General features: G+C 56.3%; 1 protein-coding gene across 1 annotated transcript; it reads right to left on the reverse strand.

Annotated features, from left to right (window-relative positions):
• Window positions 1-6,556: 6,556 nt before the first annotated feature.
• EPHB3 (EPH receptor B3) lies at window positions 6,557-27,886 on the reverse strand. Its single transcript, XM_006056734.4, has 16 exons — window positions 27,310-27,886; window positions 17,653-17,717; window positions 15,876-16,548; window positions 13,189-13,344; window positions 12,070-12,411; window positions 11,781-11,905; window positions 11,462-11,621; window positions 11,272-11,380; window positions 10,850-10,902; window positions 9,377-9,499; window positions 9,016-9,263; window positions 8,335-8,550; window positions 8,074-8,223; window positions 7,789-7,982; window positions 7,543-7,698; window positions 6,557-7,438 (listed from the first exon to the last, which is right to left on the reverse strand). Exons 1-16 carry the CDS (start codon window positions 27,419-27,421, stop codon window positions 7,330-7,332), a joined length of 2,991 nt encoding a protein of 996 aa, XP_006056796.2. The 5' UTR covers window positions 27,422-27,886; the 3' UTR covers window positions 6,557-7,329.
• Between the last annotated feature and the right edge of the window lie 37 nt (window positions 27,887-27,923).

The raw sequence follows: 27,923 nt of genomic DNA on the forward strand, positions 1-27,923 counted from the left end.
TCCTTCAGGCATTAATGAGCTTCTATCTTGTGCCAGACCCATGTATATCTTCCTGGGAAATATGCGTTGTAAGGATGTGTTGCCTCCTTCAAGGAGCCCACATCCAGGGAGAAAAGACAAACAGATAATTCATGTGATAAGAGCTCTCAGAGAGGCATGAAGGATGCCTAGGAACAGTGAGGGGGCATTCCCCACATACCCACCTCAACCTCTCTTCTCTTCTCTGTACAACTCTCTTGGGCAATCCTGCCCACGATCTGAACTTCATCCCTGGACTCCACGCTGTGCCTGGTACTCCAATTCAGACCTCTCTCCTGAGCTCCAGATCCATATATTCAATGGCTTACTGGGCACCTTCTTTGAAAGCTTCAACCTGAGCCCATTGTTCTCCTTCTCATATCCTGTTCTTCTTCCTGTACTCCTAAATCCATAAATGGTACCAAAGGATGCCTGATTGCCCAGTCCTCAGAATCTCCCAGGCTCAGACATCTACTGTATCTCCCTTTCCACACCCAATCAGTCACTAAGCATGTTGCTACTTACCTTTGCACCTATCCCTCACACCTATCTTCTCCTCATCATCTCTGCAGCACCTCCTCACCCCATCTCCATCCAGGACTTACTATCCTCCACCTAGACTGTGGCCTCCTCCCCTGTCTACCTGCTACCATCTCTGTGTCCTCCAATACATCCCACACTGGCCTCACTTCACTTCCCAGACACTGTGCTCATGACGTCATTCTCCCCTTCAAAATCCATCAGTGACACCTGGAATATCCCTATATCACTCTGTCACTTGCCTTTATATTCCCCTGCTGGAGGCTTCTTGAAGGCAGCACACTTATCTCCATTGCCTGCAACTCAGTGCCTGGCAAGAATGCATTATTTTAGTCAAGTAGGAGGTAAGAAGGGAAGAAGGTGCAAGTGTGGGCTCAAGTAGCATAGAAAAGTCTACACAGCTGCTGCAGAGGGAATTTTATTGGAAATGAGCAAAACAAGAAAAACGTTGCTCAGAAAGATCACGGTGGGATTGTTTGGGAGTGGGAATAGTCCAGGTTGGGCTGGGAGAGAAGTTTACACCAGGAGGCCCCCAAGTGGGGAGAAGGGGTTTGGGGACCAAAGATTTTGAAACTAGGCAGAACAGGAGGAAGTGGTGGGAGCCCAGGGTATCAGACTTGCAGTCTGGAGGAGATGGCTAAGTGATATAACCAGGATCATAGAGTACTCCAGTGTGCTGTACTAAGTGGAGGCCAAGTAGGAAGGAGGAGGAGGTCACTGCAGGTGAGAGGTCAGCATCTGGGTGTGAAAGCCAAGAGGCTGGAGCCAAGAAGAGTCTGGTTGGCCAGGTACCAAGACTGAGAAGAAGCCTAACTGTGAACCTGAGGCTCAGAAAGGTCAAGGGAGGTGAGGTTGGGAGGAAGGTGGGACAAGGGAAGAGTGCAGTGGTGACTTCAAAAGTAGGTGGAGAGGATGTGGGAGGACCATGCCCGGGAGCGGTGCTGGGGTGGAAGGAGTGGTAGGCTTGTGGGAATCAGGGGCTTCAGGGGACAGCAGCCTCCTGTACACCCCCCACGGTCCCGCAGACACACCCTTCCTGGTCCCCTCAAGCAAATGCCACCTCTTTCATTCACATGCCCCAAGTTCAATGCCCAGGGAAGGGAGAGGGGTTCAGGCAGGGTTGTCTCCTGCCTTTCTCCTTCTTCCTGTCAGGCCAAGACAAAGTGGGGAAGGGGGTCTTCCCCAGCCCCCAATAGTCAGGGTCAGGGCAGCCACCTCGGGGCTGATGTCACAGCAGGCCTCCAGCCAGATCTCGAGTCTGTTTTCATTCCTGCTCCATGAGACAGGAATAATTAATGAGAAACAGAGAGGGGCAGGGAGGCAAAGTGGAGGGACAGAGCTGCTTGCCTGTCAGACCTGCCCCCCAAGGTGGAACCCTATCCCACTCTTGGACTGTACTCCTGACAAGGGCCTTCAGCACCTGGGGGCCTAGCTCTCCTCCTCTTTCTTTCCCTCCCTTCTCTGAAGAAGGAACACTGAGGCAGCCTTTGTCCACAAGTGCAGACCCCCCTCCAGGGTAGGGTAAAGGGGAAAGAGTGTCACTCTAAAGTGGTCCAAGTGCGTTTCTAGGTTCCCTCAGGCCCCCTTCCAAGGGATCTTGATGTAGTGGGAAGAACACAGAATCGTGGATGGGTTAAGTCTGATTCAGATCCAGGCTTTGCCATTGACTGGCTCTGCGACTTCACCCAAGCCACATCATCTCTCCTGTAGAATGGGGATAGAAGACAACAGGTGCTCAGAAATGCTGCAGACAGATGTGCTATGTGTAGCAGGGAACAGGCAGAGCAGAGGGCTACAGAAGTAGGAGAGGATAGGATGCTTGAGTTGTAGACCTGCTGGAACCACATGCCCAAGACTAGCCAGCCCTCTGGGCTGTGAGAAATGGATGGCCTGATGGAGGAGGAATCATGGCAAAGGGGAAGTCTTTGTCAGTGTCATCTTTCCATGACCCTGTTCCTTCCTCATCCTGACTTGGAATGGCCTCTGTGCCCTGCTCTTACCTAGCCTGGGACCTTTGTATATACTGCTCCCTGCTCCCCTCTTGCTAACTGCAAACAGCCTTCAAGGCTTAATTCAAGCCTGGGTCCCTTCCTCCAGCCCTGGGTGCTTACATAGCTGTAGTACTTACGCACCACATTGTATTAGTTGGTTTATATATCAGTGTCCCCCTGTGAGCTGTGTCCCCCACACCTTAAGGGAGTGGGAGCTGTAACCAGTTCATCCCCACACCCTCAGCTCCATACACTCGGGCTGGCATATGGAAGGGACCAGTGAAGGTATGTTGAATAAATGAAGTGAGGCAGGGACAGAGTGAATGAAGATATACTCAGAGTCAGATACCAAAAGGCTAAATAAAGGGACCTGGAGAGTCATGAGGGCCCGGCTTCCTCTGCGGGGCATTAGAGGACGTTCGACTTTGCACTAGACTAGTTCAGGTCACTAGAGCTGGAATTTGATCCTGTACCAGTAACATTTACCTTGACTTGTAATTATATACATTTTTTTTTTGCATTATTATTTGAAGAGCATCTATACCCCTATTAGACTAAGCTCTTTGAAGCAGCATCTGTCTTTGTTCTTGTTCATCACAGTATCTTAGTGCCCAGCACAGTGCTTGACACACAACAAATATCCAGTAAATGTTTGAAGAATGAATGAATATTGGAGGGCAAGAATCCCCTCCCCACCCCAGACACACCCAGGATCAGTGCACTAAGAGGTCACATGCAGAAACCACGGTCCCTCAGCCACTTGCTACATTCTCTACCCCTTAGTGAGCTTCAGCACCCTCACTCTCATTCCTTTCCAACTACTCGGGCCCCAGTAGAACTATCCCAGGAAGTGGGCCAGCCTGGGCTAAGCCTGCAGCAAAATGCCAATCATTCCCGTGGCCAGAATGGGGTTGGTGGATTTCCCCACCCCCTGCCTTAGTTTACTGGATCCCAGCTATGCACCAAGCACTACACGGCATTTTCCTATCTGTTCTTATATTTTATTCAAAAGTCATACTAATAAAAATAGTAGCTGACATTTTTGAGTACTTACTATGATCCTGGCACACACTTTACATGTATTAACTGATTTCATGTTTGCAACAATCTTATGAGGTAGAAATGATCACTACACCTTTTTATAGATGAGGACATGGAGGCACAGAGAAGTCAACCTGTCCAAGGTCAAAGAGCAAAAAGCTGGGCTCTGACCCCAGGTCTGCCTGTACTCTAAATCTGCAGCTGCCCTGCCCCAGGTGCCCCAGATTTCCAGATTCGAATTCAGGGTCTGGCCACCCAGGCTTAGATCTAATAGTTCCTTGTCCAGGACCCTCTCCCTGGGGCCACTGTGGAGGAGGGGGATACTGTGGGGGGCTGAGTACAGCCTAGAGTAGCTTACTGTCTTTACCTGTCCCTACTCTCTGCACTCAGGCACAGAGAGGGGCATGACATGGGTCATTTGGGGCTGCAACTGCCTCTCTGGGGCAGATGGGATGAGGGAGGTGAGGGGAAGCAGCCCCAACTCTAGGCTCAACACTCTCCCCCACCCCAGCCCTCTGGCTTCCCTTTTCAAGCACTAGCTTGGGAGATCAAATGTTCTGCCCCCAGGAGTGTGTAATTAAGGAAGACTCTAACCAGATCAAGACCTCACTACATCTCATTCCTTCCCTGCCCCCAGGAAAGCCAGACTCCTGAATATCCTCATACTTCCTTTGCCCTAACCACACCCCATCCCTCTACATCACTGCTCAAGGACTGAGAACACTTCTCAGACCCCAGTGAGACACAGGTTGTTAGTAGGGTTATGAGGCCCAGGTAGGAATGCACTGGGGGGAGGAGCCTTCAATGAAGGGGATGGCTTTTGTTCTCCCTTCTTTGCATCCCTTCCCCCACCTCTTCTCTATCGTGGGAAGCTCTTAGGGTGTGTGGGCTGGGAGGTGGGGCCAGGCAGAGTATTGTAAGGGGACGTACGAACACGGGTAAGGACGTGACTTGGGGACATGGTGTGCTTGCAGAGGAATAACAAATCCGGACACAAGTGAAGGGAGGTATGTGTCCCGTGCTGCACAAGGCACATTCAACAGAGTACTTTATGCCCCCTTGAAATCTTCGTCCTGGAGCGCACCCACCAAGTGCCCCCTCACTGTGCGGCTCCCAGACCCCACCCCTCCCTCGGCGTTCAAAGCCCACGGTCCCGCCCTCTCTGCCTACCCACTGCGGCGATGCCCTACCTCTTCGGGCCGAGCCCCCATCCCAGAGTCCCGCTAAAATTATTAGAGTGAAGGAATAAGTGAGGGGGTCACTCCAGGAGACGCGGGCCATGGACCTTCCCCCATCCCGGGGCCTCAAGAGTAGGAAGGGGACACTTGAGCAGGAGCTTGGAACACCCCCTCCCCTTTATCTGAGCTCTCAGCCCGGGAATGCGGCGCAGGACAGGATGCGCAGGACGCCACTCAACACCGCCTCCCCTCCTCTGGCCGCCCGCCACACCTCGCGCCGATGACAGCGGCGGCGCCTGGGTCCCCCACCTCGTCCCCTCTAGCCCCCGCCCTCGGCAGAGTTCCCAGCTAGGGAAGAGAGGAGGGCTCTGTCCCAACGGGTCCCGGATCCCCGAGGCTTCCCGTCCCACCTCCCCGCCCCCACCGCCCGGGGCCTGAGCCTCGCGGGGCGCTTTTCCCCCGGGCAGCCTCTGCAGCGCCGCTGGGCTCCGTGGGGGGAATACTAAGGAGCCGCGCTACGGGTGCAGCCCCAGCGCGGGAGCGCGCGGCGAAGGGCGGAGCGGCCCCTGCCCCTCTCCCTGTCAGGCTTTGGGCTCGCGGGTCGAATGCCTCAACCTCCGCCTTGGACCAACTCTACTCTCGCCGGCCTGGTCTGCCTTCCGGGGTCTGGCCCCCTGCACCTGAAATAGCCTCCCGTTGCCTCCAGCCCTTCAGCATCGCCAAACCCTAGCTACCGCCCACACTTAGAATTCCCCTACGGAGCTCTGCCCTGCCTGGAAAGAAGTGCGGGACTGCTCCGTGTGAACCAGGAGATCCACAAGGCTTTGCCTACACTCCCTACCGGGTCCAGCCAGACTCTAATTTGGGATCGACAGGTTCCTTGGAAACTTGTTCCATGCGCCACAAAGGTTTACTGCCCAAGGTTCCCTCCTTCTGAAACTGGGAAAGTCACTGCATATGCACACCCCACTCCTCCCCCCCTCCCCCCCACCGCCACAACACACACACGTTTCTGCATCTAAGGGGCCTCTGAGTCCCCATTCCCACTCCACCCCCTTTTTCCTTTGACATTTATTTTCAGAAGCTGTTTTCCTAACCCTCTCCCTGGTTCTGGTTATTTATCCTCTGAACCTTTCGAGTGTGCAGGCAGTCTCAGGGTGGGAATCCCAGCCTCAGGCCTCACTTACTGGCTCAGCGACTTTGGGCAAGTTACTTAACCTCTCCCCTTCCTCCTCTGTAAAAAAGAGATAAAAATACTTCCTTCCCTGGCTCAGTTGTTGTGAGATTAAATAAGATCCATGTATAAATGGAGCATTTTAGCCCAGTGCCAGCAATATGGGAATTGTTCAGTAAAGAGTAGCCTTACTTCTCCACTGACACTTGCTGAAAAGGACTGCCCTCTGCATCTGAACACCAGTGGGGTCCCATCCTCTTTGTCCTGGGCCCTGTGACCCTGGGGGCTGATCAACGCCCTCTACCCTCAGCTCCTTCTAGACAGTGAGTGTGAAAGGGCTCAGTCTATGAAACACCATCCAGAAGCAAGTGTCTGCCCAGACAGCCCCTGGAACGGGAATGGCTGGGCCTTAGAAGGAAGGAGCTCTGAGGGAGTTTGCTCTATACTGTTATCACCCCACTTCCAAGAAGTTAGGTGCAACAAGGCTGAAACACAAAAAGGAAGTTGAGCCTGGGGAAGCCTGGATTTGGCCTCCCAATGACTCCTGGGAATTCTGAAGGGCCAGGGCTGAGGGGCCATGAATTTGGGAGGTGGAATGAGGAGGGGCAAGAGAATCATCTTATTGCCTTTATTCCGCTGACGGCCCAACTGGCCCCACGTCAGGGCACAGGGCCAAGCCTTTACACACTCACCCATGCTCTCTGTGCAGGCCAGTGCATGCACACATACGCTCACACACACTCACACACACACACACACACATCCGACCTCTGGCTCTGAGAGTCAGTCTCTGGGGGGCAAGGGGCTGCTCCTCAGCTGGCCCCTGCTTGCCCTTTTATGACAGCACCAAGGGCGGGGGTGGGGCAGGGCCCTCAGCCCCCAGAACAAGTCCCTGTGCAAACTGGAGGTGCCAGCTGGCTTCCGGCGGGGGGCTTACGTTTCCCCATTCCCAGGGTTCCCTCCTCCAGTTCCTGAGGGAGGGACTGCTCTCTGCCTACCTGGGGGGCCAGACCCCTGCCAGGGCTGGGCCCTGGAACCCAGGCTTATTCCCCACCTGACCATGCCAGGACCTCCAGCACTGATGAACAGCCAAGTCTGAGGTGGTGGGGATCCCCCCACCAGCGAGCAGGAAGGCCTGGGCCCCGAGGGGCTGGGGAGGGGTCGTCACCCCCTCTCCTAATCCATCTTCAATATGAAGAGGTTTGGGGCACACTTCCTGGGGAGGGAGCACAGGCCTGGGGGAGAAGTCCCAGCTTGGGCCTTTCCCAGTCTTCCATCTTCTGGGCCACAGCCTAAGGCTGGGCATCCAAAAGTCCAAAAGTCCAGTCGGCTGGTCGGAGTTCCTGCACAGTCCTTGGTGGAGCATGCACCCAGTGGGAGTCGGGTGTCAGACCTGCACAGGCAGCGTCTGGTTCATCTGCAGCCGCATGTCCTGGATACTGCTGAGGATCTTCTTCTGGTGGCCCGCCAAGGTGACCCCAATCCGGAGCAGGTCTCTGCAGAGGGGCCAAGGGTAGCGTCAGTGCCTCCCCTCCTGCCCACCACCCGGGCCCAGCTCAGAGTCCCCAGCCCCAGCCCTCCAAATGTGAGGCACACTCACTCTGCAGTCATCTGGGCCACCAGGTCAAAGGATGCAAACCCCGCGCTGACAAAGCTCTCCTTGTACCGCCCCATCTTGATGGCGTCTAGCCAGTCACCAACTGTCGTGAAGGTGGTGTAGTCGGGGACCGTGCGGTCCAGGAGGGGTTGTGACATGCTGTGGGAAGAAGAGGGGAACTGATGAGTCCTGATGTCAGGGGAAGCAGGGTAGGGCTGCTGGCTCCGGAGCAGAGGCTGAGGTACTGACCCAGACTGGGCACTGGCGATGACCTTAAGGCTGGCGGCATTACGAATGAGCTTGTCCAGGGTGTTGACGATCTGGGAGAATTTGGGCCTGAGGTTCCGGTCCCGCACCCAGCAGTCCAGCATGAGCTGGTGCAGTGCTGTGGGGCAGTCCATGGGTGGGGGCAGCCGGTAATCCTGCTCCACGGCATTGATGACCTGAGCCAAGAGCCAGGAACCCTGGAGTGAGCCACCACTCGGCTCCCCAGCAGCTCCCACCCACCCGAGCACTCTGGCAGGTCCAACTCACATCCTGGTTGCTCATGTCCCAGTAGGGTCGCTCGCCGTAGCTCATGACCTCCCACATGACGATGCCATAGCTCCAGACGTCACTAGCAGAGGTGAACTTCCGATAGGCTATGGCCTCTGGGGCGGTCCAGCGGATGGGGATCTTCCCGCCCTGGTGAGGGGGGCACACGCCCTTCACCCTATGTCTTGGGGCTGGTCCCCAGCCCCGAGCCCCTGCCTGGTTGGCCCCGCCCCCAGTCTCCCTCCCAGCTGCTTCCTGTACCAGGGAGCTGGTGTAGGTGGGATCAGAGGGGTCATCCTCCAAGAAGCGGGAGAGGCCGAAGTCTGAGACTTTGCAGACCAGGTTGCTGTTGACGAGGATGTTGCGGGCAGCCAGGTCTCGATGCACGTAGTTCATCTCAGACAGGTACTTCATGCCGGCAGCAATGCCTCGCAACATGCCCACCAGCTGGATGACCGTGAACTGTCCATCGTTGAGCTGGAGACAGTGAGGAGGCTCAGGAGGCAGCCCATCCCCTATAGCCCGGCCCTGGCTCCATCCAGGACCTGCCTGCCTGCTCACCTTCCCAGGTCCTTCAAGACCACGCCTCGTCTACCCCCTCTGACCATATCCACCGTGCACTGAGAGTAAGGAGCTGCCCTCCTGTGTGGCCAGCATCTGTATATATCACCTGATGAACCCCTGTGAATACCCAAAGAGCTCTTCCACTTCTATTTTACAACCAAGGCAACTGAGACTCAGAGAGGTTAAGTAAAGCCTGAGGTCACACAGGCAGCAGGGGGCAGTCAGGGTGAGAACTCTGGTCTTCCTGGCTCTGAAGGTCCAGCTCTCTCCCTGCACTGTGCCACCTCAGCAAATATTTGGGCTTGTATAGGGTCTAACTTGTGGGAGCAGGTGGTTTACCTAACCTAGCTGTCTTAGGGAGTGGAAGGGGGTTCTTACCCGAAGGAAGGAGTCCAGGGCGCAGTTCTCCATGAACTCCGTGAGGATCATGACTGGCCGACTTTTGGTGACCACGCCCTCCAGCCGGATTATGTTGGGGTGGTCAAACTGACCCATGATGGAGGCCTCGCTGAGGAAGTCCCGCCGCTGCCTCTCCGTGTAACCCACCTTCAGGGTCTTGATGGCCACAAACACCTCCCGGCGGCCGGGCTGTTTCAGTCGACCCCGGCACACTTCTCCAAACTCCCCTGCACAGCACAGGGCACAGGTACTAAGCTATTTCTGTACCTAACTGGCCTCCACCCTCCCCCAGGGGTAACCCTCAGCCTCTCCTCCCCACTGTGTGCCCCAACAGACTCACCAGCTCCAATCACCTCCTCAATCTTGACACAGGACACATCAATCTCCTTAGCAAATTCCCGCACAGCCTCATTAGGGTCTTCATAGGTAAAGGGGTCAATATAAACCTTCATTCCAGGAGCAACTAGAGGAAGAAAAGGTGGGCATGAGAGGGAGCCAGATCCTTGGGCTGAGGACAGTGAGGGAACTCTGCCACCCGGATCCTGCCCCAGTCTTCCTCCCTATCCCCCACCCCCATAGGAGCACATTCCCAACCTCCCTGCTAAGCCTGCTCTGTATTCCTTTCTGAAGAAGCTAGAGCTCCCCCGTTCCCATCCTACCACTGTCCCCTTGGTGAGAACTAGCGACCATAAAGGCTAGACACCTAGTAGTCTTCTCCTTCCTCCCTCATCTCTCATCACGTCAAAGCCTGTTTCAGACCCATCCCTCCCCTCATTCCCTCAGCCCCTGACCTTGCCAGGCCATCAACACCCAGACTACTGCAACAGCCGCCCAGCTGGGCTCTCTGCCTCTGGACTTTTCTCACCTATCCAGCCTGCATACCTGTCTTCCTACAACAATGCTTTCATTGTATTGCTCCCCAGCTTGAGAGCCTTTCAGATTACCTATGGTGCAGTCAAGTCCAAACTCCTCTGCCTGCCTTTCACGACCCTCCAAGGACTGGCCGCAACTACCCGGCCTGGCTTCCCAGCAGCTGTCAAACCAGTCTTCTCACTGCCCCCACAGTTGGGCACTCTCTCCACCCCACCCACTACCTTCCAAAGGTTCCTCTAGCCCAGAATGCTCCCCCTTCCACCTCTCTGCTACCGCTACTGCTGCTAAGTCACTTCAGTCGTGTCTGACTCTGTGCGACCCCATAGACGGCAGCCCACCAGGCTCCCACGTCCCTGGGATTCTCCAGGCAAGAACACTGGAGTGGGCTGCCATTTCCTTCTCCAATGTAGGAAAGTGAAAAGTGAAAGTGAAGTCGCTCAGTCGTGTCTGACTCTTAGCGACCCCATCAACTGCAGTCTACCAGGGTCCTCCATCCATGGGATTTTCCAGGCAAGAGTACTGGAGTGGGGTGCCACTGCCTTTTCCTTCCACCTCTCTAAACCCCGCTAAATCTCACCTGGCTCAGCTCAGCCCAAGGCTACCTCCTCCAGGAAGCCTTCCTCTCTTCTGAATGCTCACTGCCCTCTGTAGCAGGAACCCCCGACTTAACTCTGAATTGTTTTCTCATTGTTTCCTGTGTGTACGTATGTTGCCTTTCTCACAAGACTAACTACCCCTGAGGACAGGGGTCACATCTCACTCATCTCTGGGGCTAGCAAGAGTGAAGTAGGGGCTCAGGAAATGGCACTTAATTGGAAGCAGGACGGGGCAGCCAGGGGAGAAGTTAAGGGAATGAAGTCCCAGCCAGGGAAGAGGGTATCCCCAAGCCCTGCAGGGACCAAGGGAGCTTTGGGAGGTGGAAATGAATAGACAGACTCACTGTATTGCTGTAGCTTCTCCGTATACTCTGAATCAGAGCTGTGCCGCTGCTTCCTAGGGGGAAGGGGAGAGGGGAGGCCTGAGACAAGTCCAAGCTCCCTCCGTTCAGTGAACCCTTGGGCTCATAGGAGGGGCAGAGTGCACAGGGGACGGCCCAGTGCCTGGTCTCATAGTCAGTGGTTACAGCTGCCTCTGGGTCTGTGGCAAGGGGCTCAGTGGTCTTGATCCCAGAGGGAATTTGGGGACAGGGAGGGCATAGAATGAAGACATGGGTGTGGATTGGAAAGGGCCTCTCCAGCAATGACACCCTGGGCCTAGGAAGGCTGTGGTTCCAGGTCTGATGTGGGTGATGGTCACCTATACGCTGAGAGGGCTCAAGGGCACTAAAGGAATGCTCCAGTGGGCCCCTGAGCCCATCAGTACCTGAGGCAGACGACAGCAATGACCACCACAGCCACCACGAAGACCAGCCCAGCCGTGGCTGAGCCCACGATGAGGGGGAGTTGCTCCTGGAGCTGCTGGGCACCGGAGCCTAGAGACGAGGGGGAGGCACAGGTGAGTGGAGGGGTGGCAAGGGTGGGCGGGGCGGGGACAGGTGTGGGGGGACATGTACCTCTCTCGCTTGTGGTCTCAAACTCAGCTGGGTGGCTGTATTGCCCATAGCCAGCTACCGTGCGGGCTCGGACCTGGACCACATAGCGGGCATCGGGCCGCAGCCCATCCAGCTGCACGGAGTTCTTCTGGCTGGTCACGGTGGAGGCGATGCCCTCACTCTGCAACACCAGGAGGACACTGAGTCTCAGTGGGTCCTGACGTCCCTTGGCCCCTGCCCACCCTCCTCAGTACCCAAAGCTTCCCTCCCAGGGGCCCCCAACACTATCTGGGGTGATCTTCTTGCCCCAGGGCTTCTTCCTGCCCTGTGAGACTCTGACCTTCTCAAAGTACTTCATCTCGTAGTCCAGGATGACTCCATTGGGCCGCTCTGGGGGTGCCCAGGACAGGGTCAGGCTGCTCCCGGAGCTGCTGTGCAGGCGTAGTGTCGGCACTTCGGAGGGGGCTAGGGAAGGGGTGGGGCTCAGCACGGGCTTCTCGGGCTCTGGCATCCTCCCCAAGGACCCAGGTCCCAGGGGCCCCCCGGTGGTCCATGGGCAGGCCCCAGACAACTCCGCTCTGGGTGGGGGAAGATGAACCAGGCCCTACCCTCCCATGTGCCCTCCTCACCAGCCTGGTTGGTGGTGATATTCACAGCCGCGTAGCGGGGGGGCAGAGGGCTCTTGCCCGAGACGCCATTGACCGCCTGCACCTCGAAGGTGTAGCGCGTGTGGGCCAGCAGGTGGCTGACGTGCACCCGGCGCTCGGTCAGGCCCAGCTGCCGAGGCACAAACTCCACGTTGTCATCACAGCGTGAGCAGGTCATGGTCCCGGGGCCCCCGTGGCACTTCTTGCAGATGACATTGTAGAGGAGGTCGTCCCGGCCACCCAGGTCCCGGGGCTCACTCCACTCAAGGATCAGTGAGGTCTCATTCACATTAGAGATCACACCCCGGGGCGGAGATGGCACCGCTGTGGGGAAGATGAGGGGGAGAGCAGTGAGCTGGGGTCCGGGGACCACCCTCTGCCCAGAGCGCCTGTGTTCTCCAAGCTGCTTCCTACCTCTGCTTTTGTCTTTGCTTTCATATGCAGAATACCCTTCCTATGCCTCTTTACACTCCTATTTGGCCTTTAAGGCTCAACTTGAGAGGTCACCTCCTCTTGGAAACCTTCCTTGATTCCTCCTCTTCCCATCCTCTGTACTCCCGTAACCATTTCTGGGCATCCCTCCAGCCTTGCATTTAGCACATTATACGGTTGTTATCTATTTCCACATCTGTTTCTCCCACCAGGTTGCAAGTTCCTAGGACAGTTGACTGCATCATTCCTGGCGCCTGGCAATGCCTGGCACCAAAGGCCAAAGTAGAGAAAAAGCAGAATACCAGGCTGCCCCAGGGATGTGAGGCCCCCTCTCTGGTTAGAGCTGGACCAAAAGAATAGCAGTCCTAGACAGAAGAAGCAGCAGTAGACTGGAGGGTCCTAGACAGTTCCTGATACCCAGCTAGGAGCTAGCAGATGCTTATTAAGTATTGGTGGAGGGCTAAGCCTTTCAGTTCACCTGGATTCTGGCTCAGGGGCTGGTCACTTCCTACCTGCGCTGTGGTTGAGCACAACATCTAACCCCCACCCTGAGCCTCAGTGTCCCCATCTGCAAAGTGGAGATATTCATAGAGACTGTTTAGGCATCCCCAGCCTGGCCTGCAGAGGGAAGGCCTGGAATAGAGAACATGAAGACGCGCCACCACTCACTGGTACAGGCACTGTCTGCGGAGTCGGAGTCTGCGCGGTAGAAGTTGTTATGGCAGGTGCAGATGCCAGCAGCTGGTGAAGTGGTGCGGCTATTGGGTGGACAGGGGAGGCAGGGCCCTTCTCCCTGCTTTGCCTTGTAGCTCCCGGGGGGACAGGCTGTGGGGGAGAAGAGGATGGAAGTCTCAGCTCCCTTCCCTGCAGACACAACCCTCCACACCTCCATGGGAATCTGGCCCTTCCCCAGCACAGGTCTTGGCCCCTCCACCTCCCAGACTGTGCAGGCCATGCTAGTATTGCCTAACTCTGACTGCAGCTACAAAAGGCCCTTCTGCCTCGTGGAAACCCCATGTCAGCGGATTCCTCCCCACCCCTCCCCCACCCGCACCCCTGGGGCCTCATAGAAGAAGACGTCAGCTCCATCACCTGGACAGCCTGGACTTGTCGAGACAGGGAAGAGAGAGGGAGGAGGAGGAGGGGGATGGGAAGAGACCACTAGCAGGCTGGCAGCACCCTCTACTCTGCTGGGATGCCCCCACCCCTCCCTGAAACTCAAGGACAATTACTCCTGAAGAGCCTCAAGAACACTCCAGAACAACCAGCGGTGGGGACTCTGAGGACTCTGAGTTTCACGGCCCACCTCTCTCCCCGCCCACCAGGAGCAGGGCAGCAGCTCCTTTCTGCCCTGGGGCAGGGGTGAGGGCTGAGAAGGGGTGAGAAAAGGAGAGAAAGAAACCAGGCAGGAAGGCTGAGGTCACCTGGAGTTCAGAGGCCTCAAAGTGTCCACGAGGGGAACCCCAATCCCAAGAGGGAGCCCAGAGCTCGGTGCCTGAACACCTGGCACCTCTATCTGGACTTGGGTTTCTGGAGATCCCCTATATCTATGATGGCCATATGATTTATTACTCAAACTGGACTGTTTTGAGAGTGAAAGGGGTCACAAGTAATAATCACGATAGCTTGATGGGCGTAAACCAGGGCTGACCTGGACACACTAACACATATGGTCACCCTGTCCATACACAATTGCTTTCTAGAAGGTTATCCTGAGTGTGGGATGCCCGGAGTTGGGGCTATGCCTTCTCTGGGGTTTAATCTCCCCTGACTAAGGTGATATTCCATCCAAGCTCTTTTGAGCCAGTGGGAGAGGGGGCAGGGGCCAGGCCAGCCTGGTTGCCATGGGAACCAGCATGCATTTCCTGCCAGGGACCTGCAGAGTGTTAGCCCCTCTTCAGGCTGTCAGGCTCATCACCCCCACCCCCTTTCTCCACTTAGGAGGAGGAAGTCTGGGGGCAGGTTCCCATAGTGAAGTGGAGAGGCGCCGGGCAAGGCACTGTTCACCTTCCCATGACAGCACAGACATGAAGTCTCACAGCCAGGTTGGGCCACCAGCCCCCCACACCGGGGGCTGTGCTAAGAGCTGGCTCCCACCCTTTGGCGCTTCAGGCTGCAAGCCCCAGGAGGGCAGACAAGGCCCTCAGCACCTTGACACGCATGGAACAGCAGCTGAATGAGGCTGTGGTCCCAGTGCCCACATTCCCCACCATGAGACCTGGAGAGCAGAACCTCTCTGAGCCTCCTTATTGGCTAAACAGAGGAGGTAACTGGAATCTACCATACAAGACTGTGTGAGGCTCAGATGAGAGAACCTCTCGTGAATGGGGGTTATAGCTGGAAAGTCTAGTACTCTGTGAGGTCTTATGAGTCTTGGCAAGCTACCAGAGGCAGGCCCCTACCCTCCTTGTATGCCTGCGTCTGCATGTGCTCAGCTGCTCAGTCGTATCTGACTCTTTGCGACTCCGTGGACTGTAGCCCTCCAGGCTCCTCTGTCCATGGGATTTCCCCAGCAAGAATACTGGAGTGAGTTGGCATTTCCAAGGGATCTTCCCAACCCAGGGATTGAACCCACATCTTCTGCATTGGCAGGTGGATACTTTACTACTGTGCCACCTGGGAAACCTGCTCTTGTGTATGAATCAAGGACAAAACAATCCCTGTCCCCTTCATCCCAGGACTCCTGCAAGTCACAGCAGACACTTACATGGTGCTCTGCTTCCCCATGTGCTGGGCACTGTTCCAAGGGCACCCATGCATTGACTCAGTTCAGCCCCATTACAGCTCCATGAAGGAATCACCACTAATGCCCCCATTTTGCACATAATAAGGAAACCAGGGTTCAGAGTTCAGTGACTTGCCCAAGGTCTCACAGGTGGTAAGTGGCAGAGTCAGAACTCAGGAGTTCAGAGACTGGGCCTCTGATCTCTGCACTATAAATGTAGGGTCTTAAGATGCAGACGAGATCCCCAGGTTAAAGGGCCAAGCATAGGTGCCTGGAGCTCCAAGGCCCACCTAATATTTCCAGGTGACACATACACTTGGGCCTGGACAAGCGGGCATCTCTGCTGGCCTCACGAGGCTCTGGGCATGTTCTCCAGGTGCCTCTTTGTCAAGGATTCCCCATGGTTTCCTTCCTCTCTCTTTAGTTTCATTATTTCTCTTACGATCCTGGTGTCTCTCCTCATTTTCTCTCATCTCCCTTCTTGTCCAACATTTTTGGCACCTGATCCCCCTCTTCCCTTTCCTCCCTCTGCCCCAGATCTGGCAGGCAAGAAAGTGGTGGTTAGGGGGCAGTGGGCAGTGGTGGCCCAGGCCTGTCCTCCATCCCCTCCCCTAGGCCAGTCCTCACTCACGGCGGCACTGGGACTCCTTGGCGGCTGGCTCGTGGCCGGTGGCACAGGTACAGGCGCCCACAGGCACCATCCACTCCCCATCACCGTTGCAGTAGAGCTTGAGGGGCACAGACACCTCCACGGCGTTGGCGATGCAGGTGCCGGGGGCGATGACCAGTGAGGTGGGCTCAGCCCCAGTGAGGGTCTCAGGGAAGAGTGCAAAGCCTGCGGTGGTGGACGCACACTTCTTGTAGAATGCGCGCACGGAGATGAGTGACATGCAGGCGCCCTGGTCCTGGAAGGCCAAGTAGAAGCCAGCCTTGGAGAGCGGCCCAAAGCTGCGCACCTTGGTGTTGACACGGCCAGCATCGAGCCGGGAGAAGCTCTCATCGGGTGCGATGGTGTCCACCTTCACATAGGGGTTCTCCATCCAGAAGGGGGAGGAGGCTGAGGCCACGTCACTGTCAGCCTCATAGTAGAAGAGGTTGAAGGTCTCCTTGCAGGAGCCAGGGATGTTGGGAATGCTATTGCAGTCCCGCACAGTGAACTTGAGCTCCACGTAGACCCGCTGCACATCTCGCCGCCAGATGAACCCTGTGCGAAGCCAGTTGTTCTGGCTGGACTCCCGCACATTACACACCTGGTACGTACGGATGGGGTTCATGGCTTCATCATAGCCGCTCACCTCTTCCCACTGTGCAAGTGAGAAAGATGGACAGTGAGACCAGCATTTGCCGGGTGTTGATCACAAGCCCAGATCTGACCTGTTATATTTACTTCACAGAGATGCTTCCGTGGTGCCGTGGCTGAGCATATAGACTAGTGGGCTCCAGTCTCAGTTCTCTGTTTGCTGTGTGACTACAGGTAAGTCATTTAACCTCCCTGGCCTCCCTTTCCCCATCTGGAACATGGTAAGAATAAAGATATTTAAAGAATAAATGACTTTAACTGAATAAAGCACTTAGAATGGGGCACCTGATAAGTACTTTGTAATTATCAGCTATATTACTTATTATCGTTATGCCTCAGTTTCATTGTCTATAAAATGGGACTGATTGAAAGTAAATAAGGCTGTGAGGAATTAAATAGGTCCAATAAACACTGATTACTACTATTACCATCACATTTAACCTTCACAGTTCCTTGGAAGACACATCTGTTGTTCCCACTCCAGAGAAGAGGAAGCCAAGACTCATAAAGGCAGGGACTTGCCCAAGGTCACAGAATCAGGTCTGGTGACTTGAGGGTCTGTAACATCACCCAAACCCAGACTAAGTGTTCCAGAACTTAGTACAGTTGTGAAGGCCATCGAGGGAGGTCAGTTAGAACACTTTAGAGATGTCAAGGGCTATAGGAATGTAACATTCAAGAAACGGAGGCCCAGAAAGGTAAACTGTCTTGCTCAAAGTCACAGCAAGTCAGAGATCTGGAACCAAAGCTTCCTTGTTCCCAAGCCAGTGCTCTTCTCAAGGACCCAGGAAGGAGGGAGATGACAGACATGCAAAGGGCTGCCAGGTAGAAAGGGATGGGAGCAGGTTGAAGACAGGCTGAGGGGCGGGCAGAGGGAGAATGGGACAAAGATGGTGTGTATGTGGGAGGAAGGACAGAGGCAGGCTGAAGGGTCAGAGAGGAAAGCATTTTCAGAGATGGACCAGCAGGTAAGGGGGAAGGTGACAGGTGCAGACGATGCGGATGCCACAGGTGGGGAAACTGACAAGTAGGGCACAGAGGCAGCCCTGCTGAGGCAAAGGGGCTAACTGGCAAGCAGCACTCAGGAGAAATGGAGAGAAGGTCTTACCCCACTTTCTGGATGAGAGGTCCATGCCAACTCAGATGTCACCCATTTTGTATCCATGAGGGTCTCTGTGGAAGCAACAAGAGAAAAAAGGCCAGGGGCCAAGCTTAGGATAAGGAGAAAGAGGAGGTTGCCCAGGAAAGTCCAGGATGCCAGACATCAGTTCCCACCAGGTACTCCCAGGTTCCCAAAGCTCTCAGCTCCCCAGGCCCAGAGGAGACCCTGCAGCCACTCCCAGAGATGTCACAGCCTCAAAGATGTCTTGTCGGGCCAGCTGGGAGTGGGTGTTAGTTGCTGACCCCAGGTCTGGGTTAATGAGGCAGGATCCAGGGCCGGTTCACACACCTACAGGCTCTGCTAATCTCCACACAAAGGGGCTGGCAGGGCCTTTATCCTGGAACAAAGGGCCGTGTGCTTCAGACCCTGTTGCCCAGGCCTCCCCTGACTCCATTCCCAACACAAAGGCGCACCCCACACACGCCCAGGGGAATGGGAGAACAGTCACAGGCCAGAGCCCACACCCACCCAGCCTCCTACACAACCACTTCTAGCGGACAGGACAGGAATGCTCTTTGAGAAGGGGGTGAGGACCACCAAGGCCCAGTCAGCTCCTCTAGAGCTAGTTCAGTTGTTCCTGCAATCCTTGGATAAAAGTACTGTTGGTGTATCCCTTTTACAGATGAGAAAACTGATGCCTGGATACAGTATGTGAAAAAAGTAAAAGTATTAGTCGCTCAGTTGTGCCTGACTCTGCCATCCCACGGACTGTAGCCCACCCAGCTCCTCTGTCCATGGGATTCTCCAAGCAAGAATACTGGAGTGGGTAGCTATTCCCTTTTCCAGGTGTTCTTCTCAACCCAGGGATCGAACTCAGGTCTCCTAGAGTTCGATAGCAGGCAGATTCTATACAGTCTAAGCCACCAGGGAAGCCCAAGTACAATATATATAGGACCTAAGAAAGCTGAGCGCCAAAGAATTGATGCTTTTGAACTGTGGTGTTGGAGAAGACTCTTGAGAGTCCCTTGGACTACAAGGAGATCCAACCAGTCCATTCTAAAGATCAGCCCTGGGTGTTCTTTGGAAGGAATGATGCTAAAGCTGAAACTCCAGTATTTTGGCCACCTCATGTGAAGAGTTGACTCATTGGAAAAGACTCTGATGCTGGGAGGGATTGGGGGCAGGAGGAGAAGGGGAAGACAGAGGATGAGATGGCTGGATGGCATCACCGACTTGATGGACGTGAGTTTGAGTAAATTCCGGGAGTTGGTGATGGACAGGGAGGCCTGGCGTGCTGCGATTCATGGGGTCGCAAAGAGTCGGAGACAACTGAGCGACTGAACTGAACTGAAGGTAAAACTGCTAGAAATTGAGGTGAAAAGTTTCGAAACGTGTCTCAAATTCAAGTCTGACTCCACAACCAATCTCTTAACCAGGGTACTATGACTGCAATACGCCCTTCTGTAAAGGGAAAACAGAAAGCCTGGAAAGCTCCTGTGTATACTTTGTCTCAACCAGGCTGTCACCTCCTCCAAGAAGCCTACCCTGAACCCCCAAGTCAGTGTTAGATGCCTTCCTCTGTGTATCCAGGGTCAGGGGCTTTGTTGCAGCACCAATCCCATTCTAAGCTTCGGGGTTTTTGTCTGTTTCCTTTTGCTTGGCCATGCTGCTGCTGCTGCTAAGTCGCTTCAGTCGTGTCCGACTCCATAGACGGTAGCCCACCAGGCTCCCCCGTCCCTGGGATTCTCCAGGCAAGAACACTGGAGTGGGTTGCCATTTCCTTCTCCAATGCATGAAAGTGAGAAGTGAAAGTGAAGTTGCTCAGTCGTGTCCGACTCTTAGCGACCCCATGGACTGCAGCCCACCAGGCTCCTCCATCCATGGGATTTTCCAGGCAAGAGTACTGGAGTGGGGTGCCATTGCCTTCTCCGTGCTTGGCCATAGGATGGGTCTATTAATGCTTCTGACATAAACTTGCTCCCCTAGGAACTGGATCTGGGTTCTGGCTTAATAACTCTTTTCTCAGCAGTGTAACCCCAACATTACACCTAGGAGTGGGAAAGAGGTCCTGAGTCTTTTCTCATAGTCTGGAAGACAGCCAGTGGTTCTCCCCTCAACTCCAAGCTGGAATGGGGCAGGATTGCCCCAGAAGTCCTGGGGGCCTCAACATCAACAGTGGGGGCAGGCTGGAGGTACTTGGAGAAGGGAAAGACCCAAACCCTACAGACTCCCGGCTTATGGTCTTCGCTAGTTTCCTGCAGTCTGGCTCTGAGCTGGGGATGGTGGAAGAGGCAGCTGTGGGCCCAGGCCCTCACGTGAGGCAAGGGGGCCCGCCAGCAGCAGCCATTCACTTGGGAAGCGTGGCTCCCTCCTCCTTCCTGCAGCAGCAGCTGGCCCCTGGAGGCCGGGCTGAGGGGTGAGCCATCCCAGCTTCGTCGTCGGTGGCCTGACAGGCCCCTCTGGCAGACAGACAGACAGACACCACGTTCAGCGCGGGGGTGGAGGGGTCGGGGAGAGAAGAGGGGGTGGGCTGAAGCAGGGGCCCAGAGACAGGCAGAGAGGGGCGGAGCGGGTGGATGGTGGGCGGCACCCAAGCTGGAGGGATGTGCTGGGCGTCGGGCTAGGACCAGACAGCCCAGACAGCCGGGATGGCCGGCGGTGGACTACAAAAGACAGCGAGATGGAGAGACAAGGAGGCCCAAGGAGACAGACACGGAGAGGGAGTTGCCAAGTAGCCTCTTCCACAGCCAGCAGCCCAGAGTGCTGCGGTCCCTGGGAGCCCCTGCGAGCCGCGAGCCAAGTGCACCCCCTCCCCCCAGCCAGTCCGCCCGCTGGTCTGCCCGCTGCCCGCTGCCCGCCGCCCGCCACCGAGCCGGCCAGGGCTCCCACCGCTCCCTCGAGCTGCCTCCCTCCTCCCTCTCCCTCACTTCCTTCTGCTCAGCCTGTGCCAAACCCATCTGGAACTGTTTAAACCCAAATATTCAGCCCCCTCCCCCCTCCAAGCCAGATTCCTCCACAGTTTAAAACAAGCCCTGCGCTGGCTCTGAGAGGCGGGAGGGAGGGGGCGCTGGGGAGGGGGGCGGGGGGAGGTTGGTGAGGGGAGGCTCTTCATTTCTGTTTAATTTCTGGGGAGCGAGAGAGGGAGGGGGCGGGGGGATCGGCCCTTGGCCATCGCTCAGCCTTGGCCATCGCTCAATCTCGGCACATTTTTCCCATTAATGAGGAGAGGACTTAGATTTCGAGTCATGTGTGCCTGAGGAAGGGCTCGGTCACCCTGGTGGGGAGGGGCTTGCTCTCTGGGGGAGGGGAAGGGCTTACTCCCTTCTGCAGGAGGGAGACCCTGAGGTGCCCGTGTCCCAGCCTCAGGAAGAAGGTGGGGCGGGGGTTGGGGGGGCGGTGAATCTATCTGTCTGTGGTGTTGAAGGGGAGAGACTCACCTCTCCAGAGCCCACCTTTCCTATGTGTAGGGTGTGTGTGTGTGTTAGTACACACTTGCTGGAGTAAAGGATATAGGTACAGGGGATAAGGACAAAAGAGGAATGAAGGCGCAGTCTCCAAACTCCCCAGCTGCCCACCTCATGCCCACCCCCTTCTGTCCCACCATGGCTGCTGGAGGGAAACCAGAGGGCGGTGGACACTTGCAGATACAGGCTCTGTTGGGCAGGGAACCCCACCACCACCCCCGCCCCCCCCCCCCCGCAAGAAAGCAGAGGAAGTGGCCACCAGTCCTTTCTGGAACTCTCTGGGACTGGGGCTTCAATGCTCAGAAGGAAAGCAGCACCCCTTTCAGGTTTCACGGGGCCAACGGGAATGGCCACGTGGCAGCAGCTGTGTGGCTCTCGCTTGTGCACACAGAGGCACACACTTCACCAAGTTCTCAGTGGCTGGGCTCCTTCCCACCACTGGGGCTAAAGAGCGACCAGTCCCACATATGGTGGACAAAAACACACAAAGCCACAGCCACCCGCAGACACACACGCTTTCACACACAGTCTGCCTTTCACAGACACACGGATGCATCTGGTCCAAACAGATCAGTCTTCCTGAGACATCCATATACAATGAATCTTTCCTACACAGATTCGGCATGCCTTAGGCAAAGACTCAGTCTCTCAGCCTTCATATGTGCGGATTTCCTGAGACATATGCATCCGCGAGGGCGTGTGCAGCCAACAGTGCGTTCTCCCTACACACCCAGCCGCACGCTATTGCCAACCACACGTCACAGTCTTAAGTGTAGTCAAGTGCAAACACAAACACCAGTTTGCCTGTACAGATGCCATGACATGCTCTTACACAGTCACACACAACTAGCATCAGCTGCACACGCGCAGATGCCCACTTGCACTGAAACATTCCACAGGAGCGTGCAGACATAGTATACGTATCAATATCTAGAGGTGACGTAAAGCCTCAGAGTTGCATTCTCGATGCACATGCCACACACACACATTCTGCAAGCCTGTTCTTTCTGAGATGAGTTTTCAAGCAAAATGGAGAAGAGTTGGGAGAGGGCACTCTTCTGCTGAGAAAGCAGAGAGACTGGGGCAGCCTTGACCAGAGTCACAGGGAAGGAACAAGCCCCAGACTGGCTTCCTGTGGCCCTGGCCCAGGCAGGAGCTGTCACAGGTCACGAGGCTGGGGTTGGGGCAGGGGCATGAAGATGCTTCTGGGTGTGGCAGGGTGCAGCCTCCCCAGGTATAGCCCTTCCCCAAGCAGCAGGCCACTTCCCTGCTAGCACAATGGTACCATCCCCAGCTCTGGGGCTGTGGTAGGGTGGGGGTGCTAGGATGAAGGCAGGTAGCCTCAGGAGCTTCGGGCAACACGTCCACGCGTAAGTTGGGGGCCCAGGAGGAAAACATCATCGGCAACCAGCATGTGTCTGAGGGTCTCATTGGGCCATACTGGTGTGTGTGTGGGGGGGAGCCTGGCACCTGCCCTAGTGAAGGGCCAGGGGCACATGACTTTATGGAGCTACTAAATCCCACAGCATCCCCAAGCCCCAAGTCACACAAAGCACCCCACCCTGTGAGCAGGTGTGCCAGTGAGACCCAGAGAATAAGAAACAATCTAGAGAACAGGAGCAAGAAACAACCAGCCCAAACTCCAGACCACAGACTGTGAGGCGACAGGAAAGGTCACACTCCTGGACTGGGCCAACAGAGTGTGCAGGGGCAGGAGGACAGAGACACAGGGTCTGAGCAAGGAGGCACACCCTGGGACCCTGCCTGCAAAGACAGGGGGAAGTCTCCTCCAGAGTCGGTCCCCCTCTTCCACCTGGGATCCCTACCTCAGCCAATCCACCTGAGTGATCTGTCCTGTCTTCCCCCCTCCCGCCCCTCCCCTGTGTCTCAGCGTGTGCACATGCATGTACCAACCTGCACACCCAGGGTGGTCAGCCCAAGGAGGAAGGGATCTAAGCAGACCCTGCCACAGGACCTGGAGGACCTCCTCTCCCTCCCCCTGCCACGGCCCCAAGGCCCTCAGGTCTGGGTCAGAGGGGAGGGGAGCATCTCAGAACAGGGAACACATTTTGTTTTTCATTCTTCTCCTCAGATCACGGGGATTTATAATTAAATAAACCTGAGAGGGAGGAGAAGGGCGGAGGAAGCAAGGGGCAGGAGCCCAAATGCCTCAGTGCTCATCCATGGCCCCCACCCTGCAATGCAAGAGACCCGGGTTCGATCCTTGGGTTGGGACGATCCCCTGGACTGAGGAGCCTGGTGGGCTATACAGCCCATGGGGTTGCAAAGAGTCGGACACGACTAAAGCGACGGACACTAAGAGGACTAATGGCCCCCACCCCAGTTGAGGCCCTGCCAGCCAGCCAGAAGGCTGATGCACAGCTCGCCTTTAAAGGCTTCCCTGGGATCCTGGCCACAGCCGGTCTGACCAGGAGTCTAAGGGCAGAGAGGCAACAGGAGACCGGGTGCCAGGGCCAGCCCTCGGGGCAGGGGGCCTCTCCCACTCCATCAGGTGCCCAGCTGTACCCAGTCTCCCTCCCCACCACCCCCAGCTGCCCAATCCCGACAAACCAGTTTGACTCAGCACAACAGGCAGGGCTACAATTTTCAAACTATGCAGGCCTGGTGATTCAGCCTCTTCATGCTGTTTAATTAGTGGAAGGCTGGGTGGCAGAGGCCTTGCCCATGGCAGCTTTTGGCTAGCTCGCTGCCGCTGAGGCCACAGTGGTGGCGGCGGCGGCAGTTCTGGTTAATGGGAAGACGGTGATGGGCAAGCTGGTTCCCTCGAGTACCTGCCACTGTCTCTCGTCGCAGCTCTGAGGTGCCAGCTCAAGACAGACGGGTGGGGGGCACCAGAGGCCACTCAAACACATGGGAAAGCCACAGAAACCCCAGCCCACTGTCACTTTTCAGCTGCCACCTCCTCAGTGGTCACTGCCGCTGAGAAAGAGATGGACTCACACACGCCTCTCTCCCCAGGGAGCCTGCCACTGCAGCAACAGAGCTTGCCTGGGAGAAGGCCGACCAGCCCCACCTCTTATATCTGGTAACTGTTTCTCTTTTCTCCAAAGCGTCTCTTCCTAGCAGGGACCTCCCCATCCTATCTGAGGTAGAAGGACCCTGTGGTCTGGACATCCATCCCACGCCCCGTTCCTAGTCCGCTCACCTACTGGACTCCGCTCATGATCCCCAAGGGGAGAATGATCTTGGCTTGGGGGACTGGAGAGCATGATACAAAAGAAGAGTGAGCAACCAGGTGGCCCTGTTTCCCCATGACTGAGGGTAAATTCGAGGGCAATTTGTGTGCGTGTTGGGGGCGGGAGAATCAATCAGAGGGCAAGGAAAGGTGTTTCTTTAACCAAGGAGGACAAGCAAGAACCCTGGCTCTATCTTCATGGAAAACTGAAATATTTGGAGGCAGAACCTTTGTGAACCCCAAGTGTGTAGATGGAAGAGCAACTAGGTGCTAGTTGGCATCTAACCAATGAGACCATGAGGGACAGCACCCACAGCTCAAGAACCTGGCCTAAATATAACGACCCCAGAGGCCAAGGGCAAACCAAATACTAGCAAAATCAAAGGGAAGGCTGGAGTAAAGGGGTGAGATCCTCCACCCATAAAGCTTGGGGATGCTGAAGAGCTCTTTGGTGCTGGGTGTCCCACCTAGCCCTGCCCTCTGGCCTAGCCCAGGACCCCCAAATCTACCCATCCCCCATTCAAGTTCCTGAATAAGGATGGGGTACAGGCAGGAGTCAAGGTCAAGTCTCTCCCTACCCCAACCTTTCCCTCCCAAAGCTGGAGAGAAATGGAGGTTGGGGGAGGAGGGGGATAGCAACTTCCCCAGACCAACTTCTCCTTCCCCCATCATTGCTTCCTCTAAGCTCCCTCCTGCAGAGCAAGTGTACACACCAGTTTCACTTTCTGGAGCTCCCCAAGGAGCAGACCCTAGGGTAATAATAATAACAACAGTTAATCCTTGAATAACAATAGCTATGTGCTAAGCACTTGACACACATGAAGGATTCAATCTTCATAACACCCCCTAGGAGGTGGGTTCCACTACTATCCCATGTCACAGTAACGGGGGCAGGAGGGTGGGTAGGGGGACCACTGGGCTGGGGTCAGCGCCTGTGGCATCATCTCTCTTCTTTCTTTCATTCTCACACTAACTGAAAACCCTAAATTCTGATATATGGCAAACGTGAAGGAATTCATGAAAGCCACACTCGGGAGGCACTGCCACCTTCTTAGGAGCGCCCCACACTGGCCTGGCCTCCCAGCTACCACCCACGCAGTCAGGGAAGAGCCCCAGACCCCACTTCACAGCTGAGGGAGGAAGGGACAGAGGAGGGGCCACAGCCCCACTGCCCTCTCTTTCCTGGGCTGCTGCAGCTCACCAGGCTTCTGCCTCCTAGTCTGCCCCTCACGTCCTGGGCCTGGAAACCCGGATGCCAGCTCCCGGCTAGGGCCTGCCAGCTAGGGTCTAAAGGGACCAGCAGATTGTGAGGAGTGAACAGGAGAAATCAAGGAAGGGAAAGAGGAAGAAGGGACACAGGGAGGGAAGAAGGAAGGAAGAGGGTGAACCTTTGCAGGTAGCCCTTGCTCACCTGACCCAAACCACCCCGCTTCGCCCCACTCTCAGCATCAGCACCCACCGCAGCCCACAACAAGGGCTCTGGGGCCTGGCACACACAGCCCCGTAAGCGCGTGTGCCGGTGTCGCCTCTCCTAGGCTAAGACACAGACCTGAGAACTCCAGCAGGCTCACACCCTTGAGGCGATCAACAACAAAGCTCCACACTGGTTTCTCACGCCTGTGATCCTATCACACACATGTGGGTGAGTGTGCGCCAAGTGTGGGTGCGACCTCGGTGTGTCTGTCTGGATTTGCATGTGTCCACCCGTGTGAATCAGTCTGTCAGCACCAATGGGCTCAGAGATAAAAGACGATGGGGATTCAGAAGAATGTTTTTTTTTTTTTCCTCCTGGAGAAAATGAAAAAGCACCAGAAGATGCATTACTCTCGTAACTCTGTTTTTTTTCCTTCCAACCTTCAAGTTTACCGACTGTGAACATGCGAACAAACCAAGTCACACAGAATTCATGTTTTTGTTCTTAAACTAAGAAAGTGACTAGATTGGTTAAAGATACCGAATAGAAGTACTGCCTGTCATCTCAGTTTCCCCCAGTCTGTGGTGTCCTTCCCTCCACATTCAGGAAGGGTTTTATTCCCTCATTTAATGGCTCCAAAAATTTTAGAAAACCGTGTGTGTATGTATGTGTATCTGTCTGTCTGTCTATTGTTTGCCCAGTGTCAGTGCCTCTGTCCCCGCAGGCTTGTGTCAAGTGGATGTATGTGAGCTCTCCCACGGGGGCCAAAACCACTTAGGCTGTTCATCCAGGCACAGTCCTGTGGAAGTTGCAGCAACCCTTCCCCCCCAGCAGCCCTCTCTGCAGGTTTCACACAACCCACGGAGAAGCCTGGCCTTTTCCACTGGGTAATGGGTAAGGCATCAGCTCTAGCGCTACCTGAGTCAAACCCCACAACCTCTGGAGTTCGGTGGAGACCTCAGCACTGGGGGTGGGTGTCCTGCAAGAAGGCAGAGGGGGAGCGCCAGAGCAGTGTGCAACGGCGGTGCACACAGCACCTTGTGGGTAGTTGGCGCTCGGTAAACCGTCAACAATAACAGGCTCCCGCCTCACCATCCCCGCAGCCATCCCCTGACAAAGCGGAGTGCACGCACTCACACTCTCACGGTTAACTCCAAGAGGTTCCTCGCCGACGCGGCCCCTCAACCTGGGGAGCCCAGCAGCAGCCTCAGAGCCCCGGCCTTGCCTGGTGGGGGTCGCGCACACTTCCCTGCAACCAGGAGGTGCGGAGGGCCCCGCTCCTCTGTCCTGAGTGCCTGGCACTCCTACAGAAGCTCACCGCCGGGCCATGACTTTTCAGGGACGCTCACCCAGGTCGAGCTGCCTGCGGTCCCACAACCGGCAGACAGCCGGCAGCTGGAACCTACGAGGCGGCGCCCAAGGCGTCCCTGCCACCCCAGCTCCAGCCTCTGGAGAGGGTGCGGGTGGCCGAGCCTCCTCCGAAGTAAGCCTGGACCGCATCGGACCGACACCGCGGACCCACCCCTGGCCCCTGCTCGGGCGACCCCGGACACCTTAACCCTTGGACGTACTCCCCCGACGCCGCTTACCTTCCAGCGCCCGGCAGCCGGCGGGCAGCAGCAGGGGCAGCAGCAGCAACGGAGAGAGCAGCGGCAGGAGCCCCGGCGGCAGCGGCGGCGGCGGCGGGCGGGCTCGGGCCATGGCCGGGGCTGGCTCCGGGAGCCGAGCCGGGCCGCGCCGGGCCGCGCCGGCGGGGCTGCGGGCACCCGCAGGAGGATCCGCTCGGCGGGCGCGAGAAGGCTCGCGCACGGTCCCAGGAGATCCAGGCAAGGAGAGGGTGCAATCCAGGCAGGCGGCTCCGGGACCCAGGCGGTGCCCTGAGCCGGGCGATCCTGGGGTAAGCAGGCAGGTCGGTCCTGGGGGAATCTGGACGGACCGGTCCAGGAGGATCCCGGGCGCTTGGAAAGCTCGGAGCCAGAGAACTCGGGGAGGCGGGTCGGGGCGGGAGGGAGCGAGTGGTGGTAGTTCGGTGTGCACAGTAATCCAGCGGTCTCCTGCGGGCCCGACTCGGATCTGAGACTCCGGGTGCGCGCGCCGTCCGGGGTCCGAGCTGGGTTCTTGCTGCGCCGCTCACGTACTCACTTCTGCTGTCCCCAGCGCTGGCGCGGCCGCTCTGGACGAGAGGGGCGGGGCTGTCCGCCTG

The sequence above is a fragment of the Bubalus bubalis genome, chromosome 1, assembly GCF_019923935.1.
Source record: "Bubalus bubalis isolate 160015118507 breed Murrah chromosome 1, NDDB_SH_1, whole genome shotgun sequence".
NCBI classification, from domain to species: domain Eukaryota; kingdom Metazoa; phylum Chordata; class Mammalia; order Artiodactyla; family Bovidae; genus Bubalus; species Bubalus bubalis.

Excerpts from the sequence above, each read along its gene's own strand:
- EPHB3 (XM_006056734.4), bottom strand. The coding sequence starts at position 27,421 with ATGGCCCGAGCCCGCCCGCCGCCGCCGCCGCTGCCGCCGGGGCTCCTG. Across the intron at positions 9,264-9,376 it reads TGAGGAGGTGATTGGAGCTG|GGGAGTTTGGAGAAGTGTGC; the intron begins GTGAGTCTGTTG and ends TGTGCTGTGCAG. Across the intron at positions 7,983-8,073 it reads GGGACATGAGCAACCAGGAT|GTCATCAATGCCGTGGAGCA; the intron begins GTGAGTTGGACC and ends CTCTTGGCTCAG.